The sequence below is a fragment of the Myotis brandtii genome, unplaced genomic scaffold (assembly GCF_000412655.1).
Source record: "Myotis brandtii unplaced genomic scaffold, ASM41265v1 scaffold39, whole genome shotgun sequence".
In the NCBI taxonomy this organism is placed as follows: domain Eukaryota; kingdom Metazoa; phylum Chordata; class Mammalia; order Chiroptera; family Vespertilionidae; genus Myotis; species Myotis brandtii.
Window position 1 is genome coordinate 3,174,555 of NW_005364953.1, and position 19,558 is coordinate 3,194,112.

At 38.5% G+C, this 19,558-nt stretch overlaps 1 protein-coding gene across 4 annotated transcripts in view; it reads right to left on the reverse strand.

The window, feature by feature from the left end:
* Positions 1–19,558, reverse strand: part of TENM1 (teneurin transmembrane protein 1) — a 913,380-nt gene that overhangs the window by 295,081 nt on the left and 598,741 nt on the right. For 3 of the 4 annotated variants that reach the window (XM_014544957.1, XM_014544958.1, XM_014544959.1), the window contains one exon: positions 13,787–13,939. In XM_014544957.1, the coding sequence (XP_014400443.1) occupies positions 13,787–13,939 (153 nt within the window). The remainder of the gene's footprint in view (positions 1–13,786; positions 13,940–19,558) is intronic. The other variant, XM_005872712.2, reaches the window with a different exon arrangement.

The window sequence follows — 19,558 nt, forward strand, 5'->3', positions numbered from 1 at the left end:
GGCGCGGGGCCGGGCGGGGGGCCCCCCCCCCCCCCGAGTGCACAAATATTTGTGCACCGGGCCTCCAGTAGTATATAAAATTACATCTCAACAAAGATATTACAAAATACATGGTTAGAAGTTATATATTGACATGCATAGCCCACACACCTACACACACACTTTCATAAAACGTCACAAGAGTGTTAATGTGTTTCCAAGTGTTTTAGAAGGTCACCTGTTTGTTACTTAGAAGCTGAACTATCTCCTGGCTAGTCCTTTTAGAATGTTTAATTGGTAGTACATAGCAGCGATGCCTATTTTCTATATTTTATACAATGTTAGATATTTGCTATATGTAGGTTATGATAATCAAATCATTCTGGACTTTGGGGTGGTGGCAGGAAGGCTGGTCATACAATAATAGATCAATGTATCCAGCACCTCCTTTTGTATCTTAGAATGGGTCCTCATAGGACAGGGCAGTCACATCTGTCTAAACTCTTGACATCAATTTACTACACATTTAATAAAGATAATATATTATGACCCCCTTATCCTAGAGTTGAGGGTAATGAGAGGGTTGTATATCTTCTTGTGCCAGGCCTCAGGAAAGAGAGGCAGCCAATTCTCAGGGATTGTCATATTACTACAGCCTTTGATTTCTACCTTTTCAGAACCCAGAAAATCTTTAATAATATAAAATTAAAACTTCTTACATATAAAATTCATTACAGACAGTAATAATAATAAAAAGAGTAGCCCTAATCAGTTTGGCTCAGTGGATAGAGGGTCGGCCTGCAGAATGAAGGGTCGTGGGTTCAACTCTGGTCAAGGGCATATACCTAGGTTGCAGGCTCAATCCCTGACCCTAGTCAGGGTGCATGTGGGAGGCAGCCAATTGATGTGTCTCTCTTACATCAATGTTTTTCTCTATCTCTCCCCCTATCTTCCACTCTCTCTAAAAATCAATGGAAAAATATCCTTGGGTGAGGATTAACAAAAACAAACAAGAGTAACAATAAGCAAAATAGATCATAGCATTTATTAAACATGTATTGTGCCCTCTCTTTGAGCCCCTACCTCTGATTTCTGCAATATCAAAATGCCACTTTCATACTCAGTGTGCCATACAATTTGGTGTCCAATTTTATCTCTGAGGCTCCTCCCTCCTCTTCTCCCCTGCCCAGGGACTCTGGTCCCTTCACATCTCCTTTCTTACTAGTATCCTCAATGTCTCCCTTTCTATTGTTTTCTTATTGTCTTCAAACAAGCACAGACCTCTTTTCTTTCAAAAAAGAAAGAACAAAAGGACCCTACTGCCACTTCATCTAGTTATACATTTAATTCCTTTTCCTTGCCAAACTGTCTCCATCTGCTGCCTATATTGCTTCATTATCCATTTACCACTTAGGCTATTGCCATCTGCATTTTACCCTTACCACTCTATTATTTCATTCTCCTAAATATGCACTCTTTAAGGTCAACTAGGATTAATTTTTCTTGTTTCTCAAGGCTCAGCTCCAACTACTTCTATAATAATAGTCATCTTTCCATCTTTCTTTTAAGCCTCTTAATCACCTATCATTTCTCTTTCTGTACAACAGTTGCATGATATTTTGCACTGTGTGTGTGTACACAGGCATGTTTCTTCCAGCTGTCCTATTTAATGGGAACTTTCTCAAGGGCAAAATCTATGTCTTCTGCATAATTTGTTTACCTTCCAAAGGACTCAATACAGTTAAAATAGCTCCTTGACTAATATAGCATTAAAAAGGATGAGCTGCTATGTTTCTGAATATTAAGATTTCCCTTTTTCCCCCTTGATATTATTTTAATAAAGGGTCTGAGGTGAGATGGTCAAAAATCATTTCTTTATGATTCAATTTTTTTTACTTTTCTTCTCTCTCTCTAAACCACTGGCAATAGGATGATGGTATCTGTGTATGGTTCTGGTCAGGATGCCTTCAGTAAGATATATAACAGAAACAGAAAAAGGCAACTACAATGACAAAGGGAATATAGGAGTTACAAGAAGAGTACAAAAGGAAAACCAAAGGCTCTTAATATTAGAAAGGTGAAGGCAAAGAAAGGATATGTGATTATTATCTACTAGAGGCCCGGTGCACAAAAATTTGTGCACTCGGGGGGGGGGGTCTTGCCTGTGCCCTCTTGCAGTCTGGGACCCCTCGGTGGATGTCCACCTGCTGGTTTAGGCCCATTACCCAGGGGATTGGGCTTAAGCTGGCAATCAGAGATCCCTCTGGCAGCCTGGGAGCCCTCAAGGGATGTCCACTTGCCAGTGGAGAGCAGGCCTAAGCTGCATTCGGACATCCTTAGCGCTGCTGAGGAGGCGGGAGAGGCTCCCACCACCACCCCTGTGCTGACAGCCGTCAGCCTGTCTTGTGGCTGAGCAGAAGTCCCCCTGTGGGAGCGCACTGACCACCAGAGGGCAGCTCCTGCATTGAGCGTCTGCCCCCGGTGGTCATTGTGTGTCATAGTGACCAGTCATTCCCAGTCGTTCTGCTGTTAGGGTCAATTTGCATATTACCCTTTTATTATATAGGATAGAGGCCTGGTACATGAGTGGGGGCCAGCTGGTTTGCCCTGAAGGGTGTCCCGGATCAGGTTGGGGGTCCCACTGGGGTGTCTGGCCAGCCTGGGTGAGGGGCTGATGGCTGTTTGCAGGCTGGCCATACCCCCTTCAGGGTGGGGTTCCCTACTGGGGTGCCCGGCCAGCCTGGGTGAGGGGCTGATGGCCATTTTCAGGCTGGCCACGCCCCCCGGCGACCCAAGCTCCCAGCCTCTCTTTTTGGGCTGGAAGCAGGTATCTGGGATTTATTTATCTTCTATAATTGAAACTTTGTAGCCTTGAGCAGAGCCCAGGTCCAGCCAGGGCAGGCAGGAAGCTTGGCTTCCTCCATCGTGGGGGGCAACCCAAGCCTCCTGCTTGCTCCAGCTCTGTGGCCCCCGCCATCTTAGTTGGGTTAATTTGCATACTTGCTCCTGATTGGCTGGTGGGCGTGGCTTGTGGGTAGAGTGGCGGCAGAGTGATGGTTAATTTGCATGCTTTTCTTTTATTAGTGTAGATGGGATTGACAAAGTTGTAGAGAGGGAAAACGCAGACTTGGGCATTCAATCTAGGAACTCTAGGATTTTATTCTCAAAAGTAAATTTTACATATTAGAATCACCTTTGACTTCATGAAAAAGCTAGTTGCTGACACAGTATCGAACTCTTTGGAAGAGAAGTTACTGAGATTATAATACCTTATAAAAGAAAACAATTAGACACACTATTACAATTTGAGGAAGAGTGGCAAATAGCTATAGGTAACTTCCCAGGACAAATTTTACATCATTTGCCAAGATCACCTATATTGCAATTTCTCTCCCTACATCCGTTTATATTTCCTATTAAATGTTCAAAAGAGCCATTATCACCTCCTGCCTCCTTAGTATTCACAGATGGCTCCTCTAATGGTAGGGCAGTGACAATCATTGACTCAATAACCCATGTTCAACAAACCCTAGAGACGTCAGCCCAGAGAACAGAGCTTTTGGCAGTCATTTATGCTTTTGAACAATTGCAACAGGTTCCCTTTAACTTGTACACTGACTCTCAATATATAGTTAAATTATTTCCTCATATTGAGACCGCCTCTCTCCCACAAGGAAGAACAGCCATTTTCTCTTTGTTAACTCAGCTACAAAATTACATTCATAAACGAGAAAAGGCTTTCTATATTGGACATATTAGAGCTCATTCCTGCCTACCAGGACCCTTAAGCGAAGGAAATTATCAGGCGGATCTACTAACTCGCCCAGTAGTTTGTACAGCTCTAGAAGAAGCCCGGCGGTCTCATGCCATTCACCATCAAAATGCTTCTGCTCTCCGTCTATATTATCGCATATCTAGAGAAGCTGCTCGAAGTATTGTGCGTGACTGCGGCCATTGTCCTACTCATTTTCCTAGCCCTGCTACTGGAGTTAATCCAAGAGGACTTAGACCCTGTGACTTATGGCAGATGGATATTACTCATGTCCCATCTTTTGGCAAACTTTGCTATGTGCATGTTTGTATTGATACCTTTTCTCATGTTATCCTTGCTTCTGCACGTACAGGAGAAGCCTTTAAAGATGTAAGTCAACATTTATTCCAATGTTTTTCCTACCTAGGAATACCAAGGGCACTTAAAACAGACAATGGGCCTGCCTATACCTCTAGAGCTTTTAAAAACTTATGCTCTACATTCGGCATCGCACATACTACAGGAATACCTTACAATCCTCAAGGCCAAGCAATAGTAGAAAGGGCTCACCAAACTTTAAAAACACAAATTAAAAAATTACAAGAAAATGAGTTTAAATATTCCTCTCCTCATCATGTTCTACAACATACTCTATTTGTAATTAATATACTAAATGTAGATTCTGAGGGAAATTCCCCGATGTACAGACATTGGAACCCTGATCTAACTAAACCTAAAGTCCTCGTCAAATGGAGAGACTTGCTTACAGGAGCCTGGAAGGGACCTGATGTACTTTTAACCCGGGGGAGAGGATATGCTTGTATATTTCCACAGGACGCAGACTCACCTGTGTGGATTCCAGACCGCCTAGTCCGACCTTATGTCTCACCGCCCTCCGTCTCCACCTCACCCTAGCACACCTGACCAGTGCCCGTCTGCAGCAGATGTGCAGCCCTGAGCTGGAACAACCTGTCATTGGGAGGATCACATGTGCCTCCTTTTTGTCTTTCCACATGTCCCAGCTTTGCCCCGCATGTCCTTTCCTTTTTCCTTTTTTTTAAATCTAACTACTTGTTTGCTGGTTCTTTGGCCTTTCTCCTTCTCTCCTGAACACAGCCTTTTCTAGAATCTCCCTACCCTACTGTTCCAGGAAGGGCACCTCCCTTTTCTATCATGACTAGGGGGTGTCTGGTATATGCCCCATACATGAAGTTGTCTTGTGCCAAGAGCCTGACATCCTTGGCTGAGAAAGCCCTGTCCTGGGACTCTCCTTTGTCCTGTATTTGACGACCCTCTTCTTACAATCCAATTGCCCATAGCTGTTGCCTGAGCTCTCTGTTCATACTGAAGTTAAAGCCTCATGGTGGCTGGTACCATGGATCTGTCTCTCGCCCAATGGTGTGAGCTGGGCCCTCCCTGGAGAAGAAACCTGGGTTCCCCAAGATATGTGATCAATGCCGGGGCCCTGCTTTACTTAGGATAATCTCCTTCAGTTACTTCCTTGTATCTTAACAGAACAATAGAGTAGTGACCTTGGAATGGAGATAATAAACGCCCTAACCTTTGGAATAGAATGGATAGGATTAAAATCAACTGGTATACATACAGATGTAACAGGAGAATAAAGGCAGAACCTGGATGGAGAACCTGGCTAGAGAACCTGGCTAGAACCTGGCTAGAGAACCTAGCTATGCTGATCATCTGAACGCTGTCTCCGTGTCATTCCTTCTTCGCCGACTCCATCCATACCTTTGTGAACCCCTGGACCTGCTGGGGCTGGACCCCAACAGCTAGTAAATGTTTGAAATTCCCAAAAAAGTAATAGAATCTGAGAGATATAAATGTATACTCAACAGAATTAGACATACACATGGCGGATAACTTTCTACAGTGGCCTGGTTCTTCAAAAATAAGATGTTATAAAGATGTTATGTTAAGATCCTCCAGCTTTTAAAAATATATGTTTTTTCATTAATTTCAGAGAGAGGAAGGGAGAGGGAGAGAGAGATAGAAACATCAATGATGAGAGAGAATCATGGATCAGCTGCCTTCTGCACGCCCCACACCAGGGATTGAGCCTGCAACTGGGCATGTGCCCTGACTTGGAATCAAACCATGATTTCCTGGTTCATAGGTCAACACTCAATCATTGAGAAACATCTGCCAGGCAGATCCCCCAGCTTTTGAAGTCCAGGAGGATAAATATGCCATTCTATCACACACCCCTTTGTTCCCCTATCAGATGTAGACTATTGGGCTAGCTAGAGGGACCACAAGGCAAACACATTTCTTATGGCATCACAGAAAAAGGTGTTTATTAATTTAAAATAAGTAAAATGAAGATTAAAATAAAACAAGAATGAAACATTAAACATACATGACTAGAAACATTTAACATGAATTTTTTATATCGTAAATAAGTTTGCCTTTTAGCATAGTGAACCCTCTGTTTTAGAAGTAAGGTCTCCAGCATGCTTTAGAAAAGCTTTTGTTAAAACTGAAGTATATTGATAAAGTGATTTAATATAGTTGAAAACAAGCTGTGGTACTCTAGCTGGGCCCCCTGAAACCTTGTGTTAGAAAACATCTATATAGCATTATAGGAAACATTTACTGTAATTTGCCATCAATGTTTAAAAATAATGTTACACTCTCAACACTGTTGTCTTTGTTAGTGCACTACTACTATTTTATTAATGTGGTTTGTTGTGCTTATATGAATTATTCCCAATTCTACCACAATGTCCTGGGCTTTAATATCCTTTAAGTAAAAGATAGTGAAAGTATGGGTTGACTCAAAGGGTAGCTGAGTGCATTTTAATATCCGCATGTCCTATGAGACAATATTGGAGAACCACAGGATTATACTGTGGGACACATTGTTCCACGTGAACACACAGTGATTAGTTGGGTGGGGTTTGTGTAGTTCTTGACTTGTGGTATAGTATGGTATAGTATCCTATATAATAAGAGAGGAATATGCTAATTATATGTTATGCTGTAACATCACGACCAATCTACAAGCGGAGAGAGCTACAGGAGGGCAGGGCAGCGGGTGGAGAGCTACAGGAGGGTAGGGCAGTGAGCTATGAGCAGCAGAGAGCTACCAGTGGCAGTGGGTGAGTGGCTAGCTGAGGCAAGTGGCAGTGAGTTACTCGCGCACGGATTCATGAGCAGGGCTACTAGTCATGAAATAAATGAATCGGTATCTACTAAAAATTATAAGTAAATTTAGAATTAAACCTCTTATTTGAGGTCCAAAACTGTCATTGCATAAATTGCCTCCTATGTAACTAGGTTGTAGGTTAAAAAAAAAGCCAAAAATTAAGCAGCCCGCATGTGCGTGCGTGCATGCATGCGTGTGTTCGTGTGTGTGTTCTGTATTAAGGAAGAAGGAGAGTGTTTGCTGAACCTAGATCTTTGGTTTTGCAAATATAAGATTTGCAAAGTACTCTTAGAGAAGAGATATGTATTTGACTATATGCATTGAGATCTTTAATCAAGACAGCTGTTTCTAAAACAATTAGCCTTAAGAAAAAAAAATTTTAAGGAAAAGGTCCAAAGATGTGTGCTGAGCTAACAGTAAGGAGTGACTGGATTCTAATCTCAGCTCTGCCTGTAGTTAAAGTCTATTATGCAAGGCAAGTCACTTAACCTTCTTGTGTTTTCCTTTTCAACTGTAAAACAAGGGTAACAATTAGCTGCTACAGCATAAAACTGTTATGTGGATAAAAGCCATTAAAGTATTTTGAAATTGTAAATGCTCTCTAAGTGCAGACTGTTATTGTTATGTCAAAATCCAAATATATAAGGCAGAAAACTGGGAATTAATTATTTGAATTACAACAGAATTCTCTACAAGTACTTTAAATGGCAAGTGTGGTTTACAAATTCTACAGTTCAACCATATTCCAGGAGTATACCCTTTTTGCAAAAATACATCTACTTTTACTTGAATAGCTAATTGCATTTCCTTAATGGCAGATTTTGAATTCACTGACTCAAAATGTATACACCTTAGCAATGAGCTAGTCCTACTGAGCTTCATCCAGCATTTGTCAAAGCCTTAGCAGCTGGGAAAAGAATGGAGAACAAGGAAATAAAAGGGGAAGGGAGGGAGAAGTGTGGCAGGAATCTGCCCTCCCCCTATGTTATCAAGAGAAATGTGGCTCTTATCTATTCTATAGTTATAATTTCCTGATAAGATGTAAGTTGCAAAAAGTGTTTCATTGTCCCTCTACCACATTCAAAAGGCTTGCATGTTGAAGGGGAGCAGAATTTGTCACCCCCAAATTTGCCTCTGTGGTATAAGGATTATTGGGAGATGAAAAGAGGCAGGTTACATAGGAGAAGCTCAGAAAACTCAGAAGTTACCCTTTTGTAGGAGACATTCATGTTAATAAGGGAAATCTCCATTTATAAGTGTGTCTCTCTCTGTATCAGGAAGTGAAAGATGATTCTAAATTTCTAAAAACTCTTATAGATGGAGAGGTAAATGACTTAATCTACATAACAACATTACCCATTTACAGTGCTTTGCCCCATAATTTTCCATAAAAAATTATGGCTCCCGCTTCCAACATTTTCCTTTGTCTTTAGCTGGAGATGGTATTTAAGATGGTGGTGGAGAGTTACTCAGTTAGCCTGCGTATTGCCCATGTATACAAGAGGTATGCATGTTATTAAACTTCTGTTTCTTTCTCAGTGCTTTTATTTCAGGGGTGAGGAGGAAGGTAGGTGTCTCAGCCAGGAACCCAGATGGGTAAAGGAAAAACAATTTTTCCTCTCCTACAGAGCCAACTCCCTTATTTTTCAGATTAGAAGCTGGAGCCAAGAAGTGAAGCTATAGTCCAGTGGTTCTCAACCTTCTGGCCCTTTAAATACAGTTCCTCATGTTGTGACCCAACCATAAAATTATTTTCGTTGCTACTTCATAACTGTAATGTTGCTACTTTTATGAATCATAATGTAAATATCTGATATGCAGGATGGTCTTAGGCGACCCGTGAAAGGGTCATTCAACTGCCAAAGGGGTCGCGACCCACAGGTTGAGAAACTGCTGCTATAGTCACTACTTGGTCTTGACTAAAGCATCTTCATGACAGGCTACAAAAATATGTTATTTACATGGTCATATATTCAACAGACACTGACTAGAAAATGTCATTTTATTGTCAACTTCATGGAGACAGATCTGTAGGATGAATTTAAAAGAAATGCCAGTTTCCCCCAAGGCCAGCGTTTTGCAAAAATTGTAAAGGAAGCAAAGGCTGTCTTTAGTATCCTTAGTTCCCTATCTTTCCACCTGCTCTTCATGTTCCTGGTGTTCTATTATGGAATCCAACCTGCAGGAATGCAGTACCCTCAACTACCTAATAAGCTTGCTCCTCATTCAGATACAATGCCATCTATACCTTACCTAAGCCCTATGCTCCTGGAAAAGAGTGTTGATTAAGAAATTCCCTTAACCTTTCCCCACCCCTGAAATTCTTCCAGCCTTTTCTGTTTTATGAAATGGTTACACAAAACAAACAAAAATAACCAAATTAAAAAACACTTTCCCATATGACTTATTAAAAAAAGCTCTCTGCCCATTCTCTCAGGATTTTCATAAGAATTGCACATGACTCCCTTATTTACTGGGGGTCAAGACCAAACACAAACCAATCCCCTTTGCTGGAACCTGCTGAAATATCAGATACAGATGGAGAGGGAGGAACCTAGAAGTCCCATTTGATCAAAGTCCTCTCTGTGTCCCATTGTTTCAATATAGTCCACTATACATTTGTTTACTAAATATTACCTCTTTTTATCTCCTTGTGAATTGCCTTACTGACCCCTTCTTAGTTCTGAATGACATATATACCTCATTTTGCCTGTCTTTAGAATTTTCATGCTTATATAAATTCTCCATGTCTATGTATTAAAATTTGATTTTCTCCTGTTAATCTGTCATTTCATTTGAACAAACAGAAGAACTAAGAAGGAACGTTTCCCCGTCCATAACAGAATTTATATTTAGTTTGTATTATATTATTATAAGAACAGATGAAAAAAAAAAGAGGTGAAACCACGAGTCCTGGGTTCTAGTTCCAGATCTCTCTGTGCTGTGTTTTTGACTTGTCTGGACCTCAGTTTCTTCATCTTTAAATAAGAATGTTGGACCCGCTAATCTTTAATATTTTAACATTGTATGTTTGTTGAAAGATTACATTGCAATTATTTTTAGTTCAATTTATGGACACTACATGACTCAAGCCTAGGACATGTCTTTTATTATTCATATCCTTCTCTTTGTTTAAAGTAGTTGTTACATAATGCTTAGCAGTTAAAAAGAGTTAGTTTTAATACGTTTGTAAAATTTTAAGGTAGTACAGGCTGTTTTAGTACAATGCTTTTAATTCTATAAATGTTTATCAAATAATAGACAACTGATTTTTCTGGTAAATCCAACATGTGGTTGTGATTTATATCTTCTTTTGGAAATTAAATTCAAATTATTCAAATAAATTAAAACATTTTAGGATACTCAATGTCTATAATAAAATATTATTTTTAAATCTCATTTGGAAAAACTAAGTGGTGAGAAAATTCTTTATTTTCCTAATGAGGAGCAGATACATATAATTACAGTTAATAGAGAACCAATTACAGTAGAATTTGATTATTTTTAAGTACCATTCTACTTTTCCATTCTTCTACTCTGATGATGAAGGTGATGAAAATTTAAAAATAATAGATATTAAATTAGTAAGTAGAGATCATACTTTAAAGAAACATCTAAATCCCAGGAAGGCTGTCATTCATGGAAAAGTTAATGCCAGTTTGAAAGTGGGGACTGCCTAATAGGATGTCAATAAACTCAATGTCATTTTCCAATATTTTGGCCTAATAATTACTGCTAAGTAAAACAATGTGCCTGGCACTGTGCTATATGCTTTACTTCCATTGTCTCACTTATTCCTCACAACCCCCATATGAGACAGGTCCTATTATTATTATTCTTATGTTACAGATGAGAACACTGGTTCAGGGAGGTTGTGTGAATTAACTGCCTGAATTGGAGAGCCAGTAAATGGCAGTGTCAATATTCAATGTCAGAATCTGACTCCAGAGTCCAGACTCTTAACTACAGTGCTACAATGCTCAATTCTCTAGGAGAATAAAGAAAACAATGTAAAAAGAATGATCTGGTTTTTAGTTTTATATTTTAATTCATACAGCAGCACTAAGACAAACTTCTAGAACTGTACTTATGGGGTGTGTGATGCTAGAAAGTCATAAAAGGAGACATCTGACCATTTGAAAATAGCCTTACATTACATCTTTTACAAGGTTTGGTTTAGTATACACATGGCACATGAAAGAAGAGCACTGTTTTTACTTGGTAAGTAATATGTAGTGAAGAACTAATATAGCAGAAGTATAATGTCTAGTTATCATTAAGTTTTTGCTTAGACTCCTATGAAAAGTCAGTTTAACATAACACCTTGGTGTATATGGCATTAACTCTTAATGATTTGCCTTAATAAAGTATTAAGTTGAAATCAGTTTGACCAGCTCATGTGTTGATATAATTGAGCAGAAACTTAAAAATATTTTTCATTTATGAAACTTGTCAAACACCATTAAAAATATAGGTGTATAGAATTTCTTGAAAATATATCATGAATAGATTTTAGGGCTTTGCTTTCATTGTGTAAAGTGTCTTTGTGGTTTTCATATAGGTTTTGTATGTGGATTTCAATGTAGTGTAGAAGTTAAGAGGCAAGGCTCTGGAAATAACACCACCAGTTTCTAGTTCTCTGACCTTGGGCAAGTTACTTAACTTCTCAGTGCCTATTTCTCATTTGGAAAATGGGAACCATAAAGTTACCTTCATGATATAATACATGCTAAGTGTCTGGAACAATTCTTGCCACGTGATAATTGCTTCATAAATTTAAGTCTTCATCATCAAACTACTTTGTGGATAAGAATGATAGAGATCTGAGTTAAAATACAGAAATGAATATGCTCTAATGACAACTGTTGGGGGAGGAAGAAATTTTATTCTACCCTTCTAGGTTCTTTTGGCTGGTCTAATAATTAAGTCTACATGAGACTGATTAACAAGAGAAGATAATGAGATTTAATTAATTAGGTATGTATGGAGACCCCACCTACATGAAAGGTTCAGAGACAGAAGGGAAAACAAGGTGTATAATATTCTGAACTAAGGGAGAGAGAGGTAAGATGCCCTGAAGCTTCAGAGGGGAAGAGGGTAATTTGCAGGATGACAAAAAGAGCAGATGTTCAGTAATTAGACGTTTGCCCTGCCCTATACATAGGTCATAAAAAGTTATTTCTGGTGATAATTCGTATTATGGGCTAGGCCCAAAATTTAAATTCTCTAAGGGAGAACAAATTTAAAATCTCTAAGGGAGAGGTAAAAGTTTCTCTTGAGGCTGCAGGGTCTCAATTGCCTTCAGCTCAAAATGATCCACATGTCCAAGTGGCACATCTTGGGGAGGCCTGTCTGAAGCCTTTCAAAGCTATGTGATGATCTTCTGCTGTCTTGAATGTTTAATTTTCCTCAAACAGATAATTCATGATTTTCAGTATAAATGGCAAGAAATGCTACCAAGTGGTGGCTCTTGTACTTGCAGATAAGAAGAAATCGAATAGTAGGCGAGAAGGGAGAAAAAGTCCAAGACCAAGTGTATTGAGACCCTTCCCTCTGGCAACTGTGACCCTTATACTACCCATCAGCCCCTCTCAGCAGCAACAGTAAAATTGTTAGGAAAAGTCAGCCCAGGCTAGAAACAATATTTCTAAATAAAGCAAACTGCATCATGCATTGAAAACTAAAACAAACCATAACATTTTCCTAAACCTGAGCATTAATTTTAACTGAGGCATAGACCAAAGCAAAGTTACTTTTTCAAAAGCAAACAAAAATAAAACAGAACAAAACCCATGAATTACCCCCACCCCCAAAGAAACGAAAAAAACACCAGTAATGAGTAGCAATCCAAACAACTACAAAACAAAATATTTTATTTGGAACTAGTGAACCAAAATAAAACTTTCTTACCTCTATAAAATTGTAAGCTTTTTGAGGATAGGTTTGGATCATTCATTCACTCATATGAGGGTGTCTTCCAAAATGTATACACACTTGGAATAATTATAAAGGCAGTATTTATTAAAATACATTTCATTTTCAAAATGTAAGATCTGTCAGTTGTTAAAGTGTGCATATATTTTTGGGGGACACCCTGTATATGATATCATACAAATATTTAGGATAGTGCTGGCTTTACTTTTTGTTTTCAATATTTACTTTTTGGATTGAACATGGCTAGAGTCCCTCTGTACTGAATCCTATTTCAAGAGAAATTATAATAAAAACTTCCAGCTATTTTCAATGCTTATATATTAATACTAGGTTCATTCAATGTGAATAAGATGTTGGGAGTGCTGGTACTGTGGCATTTATTGTAAATAAGTCAGGCAGTTCAAGCTTATGTTGTTTAAATTTAACAATTCAATACTCAAAGTGCTTTTTTCTTTTCTCCAACCAGGAAGAATTCATGTTCCCTAACTAGAAAAAATTCATGTCCCTGCACTTTGACATAAACATTCACCCTTATGTTAAGCATAAAAGGCTTTTTCTTATTATAAACAGAAGAAATTTCCATATACCCTTTGTAAAATGTTATATATAAATGCTGGACTTGGGCACAGAGAACTTAATAAAAATCCCATGTTGCTTCAGGGTAGTTATATGTGAAATGCAATTTCCATTGTATTGAAATCTCCATCTAGTAAATATTTATCTATTTTTAAAATTGCCAACATATTTGAAAAGTTTAATTGGTTTATACTCAAGGCACTAGAGAAAGGAAAATTTGCTTTCAGAAGGCATTTACATGTATTTATTCTGTCCATGTAGAATACCTCTTTCAAGTGTTTGAGAATTTTAATGTGAAGATAACCCATCCCAGATTTGGTTCTAATGACCAATTAGAAGAAAAGTAATCAATAATCAACCCATCACTTTGATCACTGTACCTTTTTTCTCTGATTTATCGGAAACTTTTCCTCCAATTGGAGAGTAAGTAGTATCCATGGATTCGGTCCCTCTGTTCCCTTTGCTAACTCCATTTTCATAGAGCTGTCCTTCAACTGGTTGCAACTGCCAAGTCAGGCCGAACAAATGTACTGCTGCAAGAAAACAAGCCATACATGAACTTATTCCAGACTCGCTGAGGTCTCTAAACCAGCTGTTCCTTTGAACCTAAAAATGTCATGATCAGTTTTCTTATAGTTATCCCAACCAACTTGGATTACATACCTACATCATACCTGTAGCCACTTTTCTAAGTAGCTATTGTTAAATTTTAAGGATTAGAAGTTGGATAGTATTTTTTTATTATTATATTTGCTGATCCTCACACAAGGATATTTTTCCACTGATTTTTTTTTTTTTTACAAAGAGTGGAAGGGAAGGAGGGAGGGAAGTAAAGAAGGAGGAGGGATAGAGGGAGGGAAGAAAAGAGAAAGAGAGAGAGAAAGAGAAAGAGAGAGAGAGAGAGAGAGAGAGAAAGAGAGAGAGAGAGAGAGAGAGAGAGAGAGAGAGAGAAAACGCATCGATTAGTTGCCATCCTGACCGGGGCCAGGGATCTAACCTGTAATCCAGGTGCATACCCTTGACTGGGAATAGAACTCATGACCCTTTGATGTGGAGGCTGACACTCTAACCACTGAGCACACAGTCAGGGCTTGATGGTAGTATTTTTTAAAATCGCCTTTTGGGAAGGCAATATAGCACCATTCAAAAAATATATCTTAGCACAGCTAGTATGGCTCAGTGGTTGAGCGTTGACCTATGAACCAGGAAGTCACAGTTTGATTCCTAGTCAGGGCACATGCCCAGGTTGCTGGCTTGATCCCCAGTGGGGAGCATGCAGGAGGCAGCTGATCCACGATTCTCTCTCTCATCATTGATGTTTCTGTTTGTCTCCCTCTCACTTCCTCTCTGAAATCAATAAAAATATATTTAAAAAATATCTTAAAAACTTGGCTTACCTTTTTATCCAAGAATTTCTATGAATTAACTATGAATGTGTATCAAATTACAAAGCTATTTATTGTAATATTTAAAAACCAGTACCATGTTAGGATCAATCTAAATGTTCATAAAAAAGACATTAATTAAATAACTGGTGATGTTATAAATAATGTAAGATTACATGGCTAGTAAATCATGTTGCAGAAGACTATGTAATGCCATGGTAAATGTTTATAATGCATCAAATGAAAACCATCAGGCTACTAAATAGTATGAATAGTGCAATCTATAGTGTGTGTGTGTGTGTGTGTGTGTGTGTGTGTGTGTGTGTGTGTTCATGTCTGGAAAAAAGGGCTGGGAGGATATATCCCAACATGATAACAGCATGAAGGGCTGGCTGATGGAGGGTTTTTATTATCTCCTTTATGATTTCTGTGTTATCTGTTGTTTTCTCCAATGAATATGTGTGATGTTTGTCATAGGGGGAAAAAGAAATTTTTGCTTTTAAAAGAAACGGATTAAAAGAATAATAGATTAAAATTGGCTGGGCCAATCACAGATGATATAATAATAGAACTTGAAGGATGTGTAGGGTTTTGACAGGAGACAACAATGGGAGGGCAAAGGGGCAGGTTGTACAAAAAATGACTTTGTAAAGCAGGAGATGTCTCTGAGGTAAAGGACGTTGCTGGGGTTGAGTCTGAATTTAGCTATGTGTAGATGGTAGTGAAGTTAAGGCTGGAAGGATAGATTAGGGCTGTATTGTGGAGAACACTGAATGCCACACTTAAGATATTTGGATTCTATTTACTAGGAAACAGGCAGGCATTGCTATTTTCTGAACAGATGAGTGATACAATCAGTTTACTTTAGGAAGATTAATTTGATAACAATGGGGAGCACTGATGGTTTCTAGGCAAATAAATTATGTCATCAGAGTACCTTTTGTAGAAACATAAATCCTGTAGTAGTGGGGAGAAGAATGAATGTGAGGCCTAAAGATTTGACAACAACACAAATTGGGAAGGCATTACAATAATCAAGGTGATAAATGAGTGTCTCAAATAGAGCAATGGCAGTGCAAATGCAAAGAAGGTGATTCCTTAAGGAGAAATTACATGAATGTTATCTCAACATTTGGCAACAAGCTCTGCATCTGTGTTTACGTGTGTGTGTGTTCCTGCATGCTTATGTTTATGTGTAGGTGTGGGGGGTAGGCATAGAAAAAAGTGAGGGAAAGAAAGAAATCTAAAATGGTTAAGGTTTGGGGCCTGCATAACTGAAAGCATGGTAGAACCATTAATATAGTTAGGGAATTCCACACATAGCTGAGCACTAGCTACAAATAGTACTGGACATGTGCTTATTGACTGATAATTAGTTGATTTGGGGCAGGATGGGTGATGGGAGGAATACAATGAATTCATCTTTGGAGATTCTGAGTTCCAGGGATCGATGGGTTATCCAGATAGTCATGGTCAACACAGTTTTGGAGGCCTGAAGTTCTGGAGAAATATTAAGGCTAGAGCAAGACTGCAGAATCATATATGCACAGAGGCAACAATTAAAGTTAATAGGGTGAATGAGGGAAGAGAATGTTAGGAGAAAATGGTGCCTAGGACAGAAGTTGGGGGAATCATTTTATTTGTTTTCTCATTGCAATTTTCAACATCAACCAAATATTACCTAAAGGAAAAAAGTGCATGTGTTCATAAGACATCTTATATATTTCTTTATGTGCTTAGGCAGAATGAAAGGTACTACTTTGTATGACTAGCACTCATATATAGTATATGAATTAGCAATTGAGAACAGGAAAGCCAGCCAGATAGACTATTTAAAAATCATTCATCCAAGGAGGGGAAAATGGCAGCTGAATAGGCAGACCTGTCATGCACCTCATCCCAAGGCCAGACTGGGAATACAACTACATTGGAGAACATTCACCTGGAATTACCAACTGAGGTCCAGCTGAGGAGGAGACATATCAAGGAAGGACAGAAAACACCCAGAGACTGCACCTCCACAACAGCTCACTCAATATGGCCAGGGGTGAGCCATATAGTCAGCCAGCCTGTGAGGAGATTCCATCCATGAATGGGAGAATAACATTCAAGACCAAACTACAACAGGAGAACCCATATAACTCAAGCAAGAGACTTTCCTAGAGCCTCGAGCTCAGGAGATCTAAAAATGCACCACTGGGTCCCACAAAACACTGACTACATAAGACCACCCCACAAAGTCTGGGAGTCATAGCAGTTTGATCTAATACATAGAAATAAATACAAAATGACAGAAAAAAATGGAGAGACAAAAGACCCCCAAATGAAAGAAAAGGAGGAATCACCAGAAAAGGAATAAATGAAATGGAGGCAAGCAATCTGTCAGATAAAGAATTCAGAGTAATGGTAATAAGGGTGCTGAAAAATTAAGTGAGAACTACAAGCAACTTAATGAGAATTATAAGAAAATTAATGAGAATATTAAGGAACTTAATGAGGGCTACACCAATATGAAAAGAGAGGTTGAAAGAATAAATAAGAATCAAGTGGAAATGAGGAATGACATAGCTGAAGTAAAGAACACCCTGGAAGGATTCAAGAGTAGTCTAGGAGAAGATAGGGACCAAATCAGTTAATTAGAAGACAAAGTAGAAAAAAACAAAACACACACCCATTTGGAGCAGCAAATGGAAAAAAAATTAAAAGCAGGAGGAGAGTTTAAGGGAACTTTGGAACAACATGAAATGTAACAACATTTGCATTGTAGGGGTATCAGAAGGAGAAAAATCCAAGCAAGGAATAGAGAAGCTACTTGGAGAAACAATGACAGAAAATTTATGGTGAGGGAAAAAATCACTTAAGTTCAGGAAATAAAGAGAGTTTCAGCCAAGATGAACCACAAAATACCCACACCTAGGCACATAATGATTAAAATGGGAAACATTAAAGACAAAAAGAAAAGAATCTTAAAGGCTGCAAAAGAGAGACAGAAACTTACCTACAAGGGAGCCCCCATTAGACTATCAGCTGATTTCTCCATAGAAACACTTCAGGCCAGAAGGGAGTGGCATGAAGTATACAGAGTGATGAAAACCAAGTGACTGCACATAAGACCACTCTATCCAGCAAGGCTATCATTCAAAATCAAAGATGAAATAAAGAGCTTCTCAGACAAAAACAGGCTAAAATAATTTATTACCACCAAACCAGCACTCCAAGAAGTGCTAAAGGGACTGGAGTAAAAAGAAGACATAGAGAGAAAGAGAAGAACAGAGAAGAACACAGGCATAAAAAGTAAGAATGGCAGCAAATAAGTACCTATCAATAATAACCTCAAGTGTAAATGGCTTAAATGCTCCAATCAAAAGGCATAGAGTAGCTGAATGGATAAGAAAACATGATCCATATATATGCTGTCTATAATAAACTCACCTCAGAACAAATGACTCACACAAAATGAAAGTGGAGGGATGAAACAAATTTTTTCAGGCAAATGGAAATGAAAAAAAAAAAGCTGGGGTAGCAATACTCATATCTGACAAAATAGACTTCAAAGTGAAAGCCATAATAAAAGACAATGAAGGCCACTTCATAATACTAAAGGTATTGATACAACAAGAGGATATAACTCTGGTAAACTTGCAGGCACCCAAAACAGGAGCATCCAAATACATAAAAAATCTGGAGGATTTTAAAGGAGGGATAGACAGCAATACAATCATAGCGACAGACTTCAACATCCCACTAACATCACTGGATAGATGTTCTAGACCAGTGGTTCTCAACCTTCCTAATGCCGTGAATGACCCTTTAATATAGTTCCTCATGTTGTGGTGACCCCCAACCAGAAAATTATTTTTGTTGCTACTTCATAACTATAATTTTGCTACTGTTATGAATCATAATGTAAATATCTGATATGCAGGATGTATTTTCATTGTTACAAATTGAACATAATTAAAGCATAGTGATTAATCACAAAAACAATATATAATTATATATGTGTTTTTGGATGGTCTTAGGTGACCCCTGTGAAAGGGTCATTCGACCCCCAAAGGGGTTGCGACCCACAGGTTGAGAACCTCTGTTCTAGACAAAAAAAACCTACAAGGAAACAGCAATCCTAAATGTCTGACTAGATCAGATGGAATTAATTGACATTTACAAAACATTTTACCCCAAAGCTAGAGTATACATTCTTCTCAAGTGCACATGGGACATTTTCAAAGATACACCACATGTTAGCACACAAACTAAATCTCTACAAGTTCAAGAAGATTGAAATCATAAAAGCATCTTCTCAGATCACAATGGCATGAAATTAGAAATCAACTGCAATAAAAACACCCCAAAACATTCAAACACATGGAGGCTAAATAGCATGTTATTAAACAGTGAATGGGTTACCAATGAGATCAATGAAGAAATAAAAACTTCCTAGAAACAAATGAACACACAAAAAACAAAAATCTATGGGACACAGTGAAAGCAATCCTGAGAGGGAAGTTCATAGCACTACAGGCCTACTTCAAAAAACAAGTAAAACTTTATTTTTTTAAATGAGAGCTATTTATTTATTTATTTATTTATTTAACTTTTATTTTTCTCCCTTTATTGATTAAGATATTACAAATGTGTCCTTATCCCTTCCAATGTCCCCCCATCCCCCCAATCCTGACCTCACTCTCACCCCCTGTTGTCCACATCCATTGCTTATGCTTATATGCATACATACAAGTCCTTTGGTTGATCTCTCCCCCTCACCCC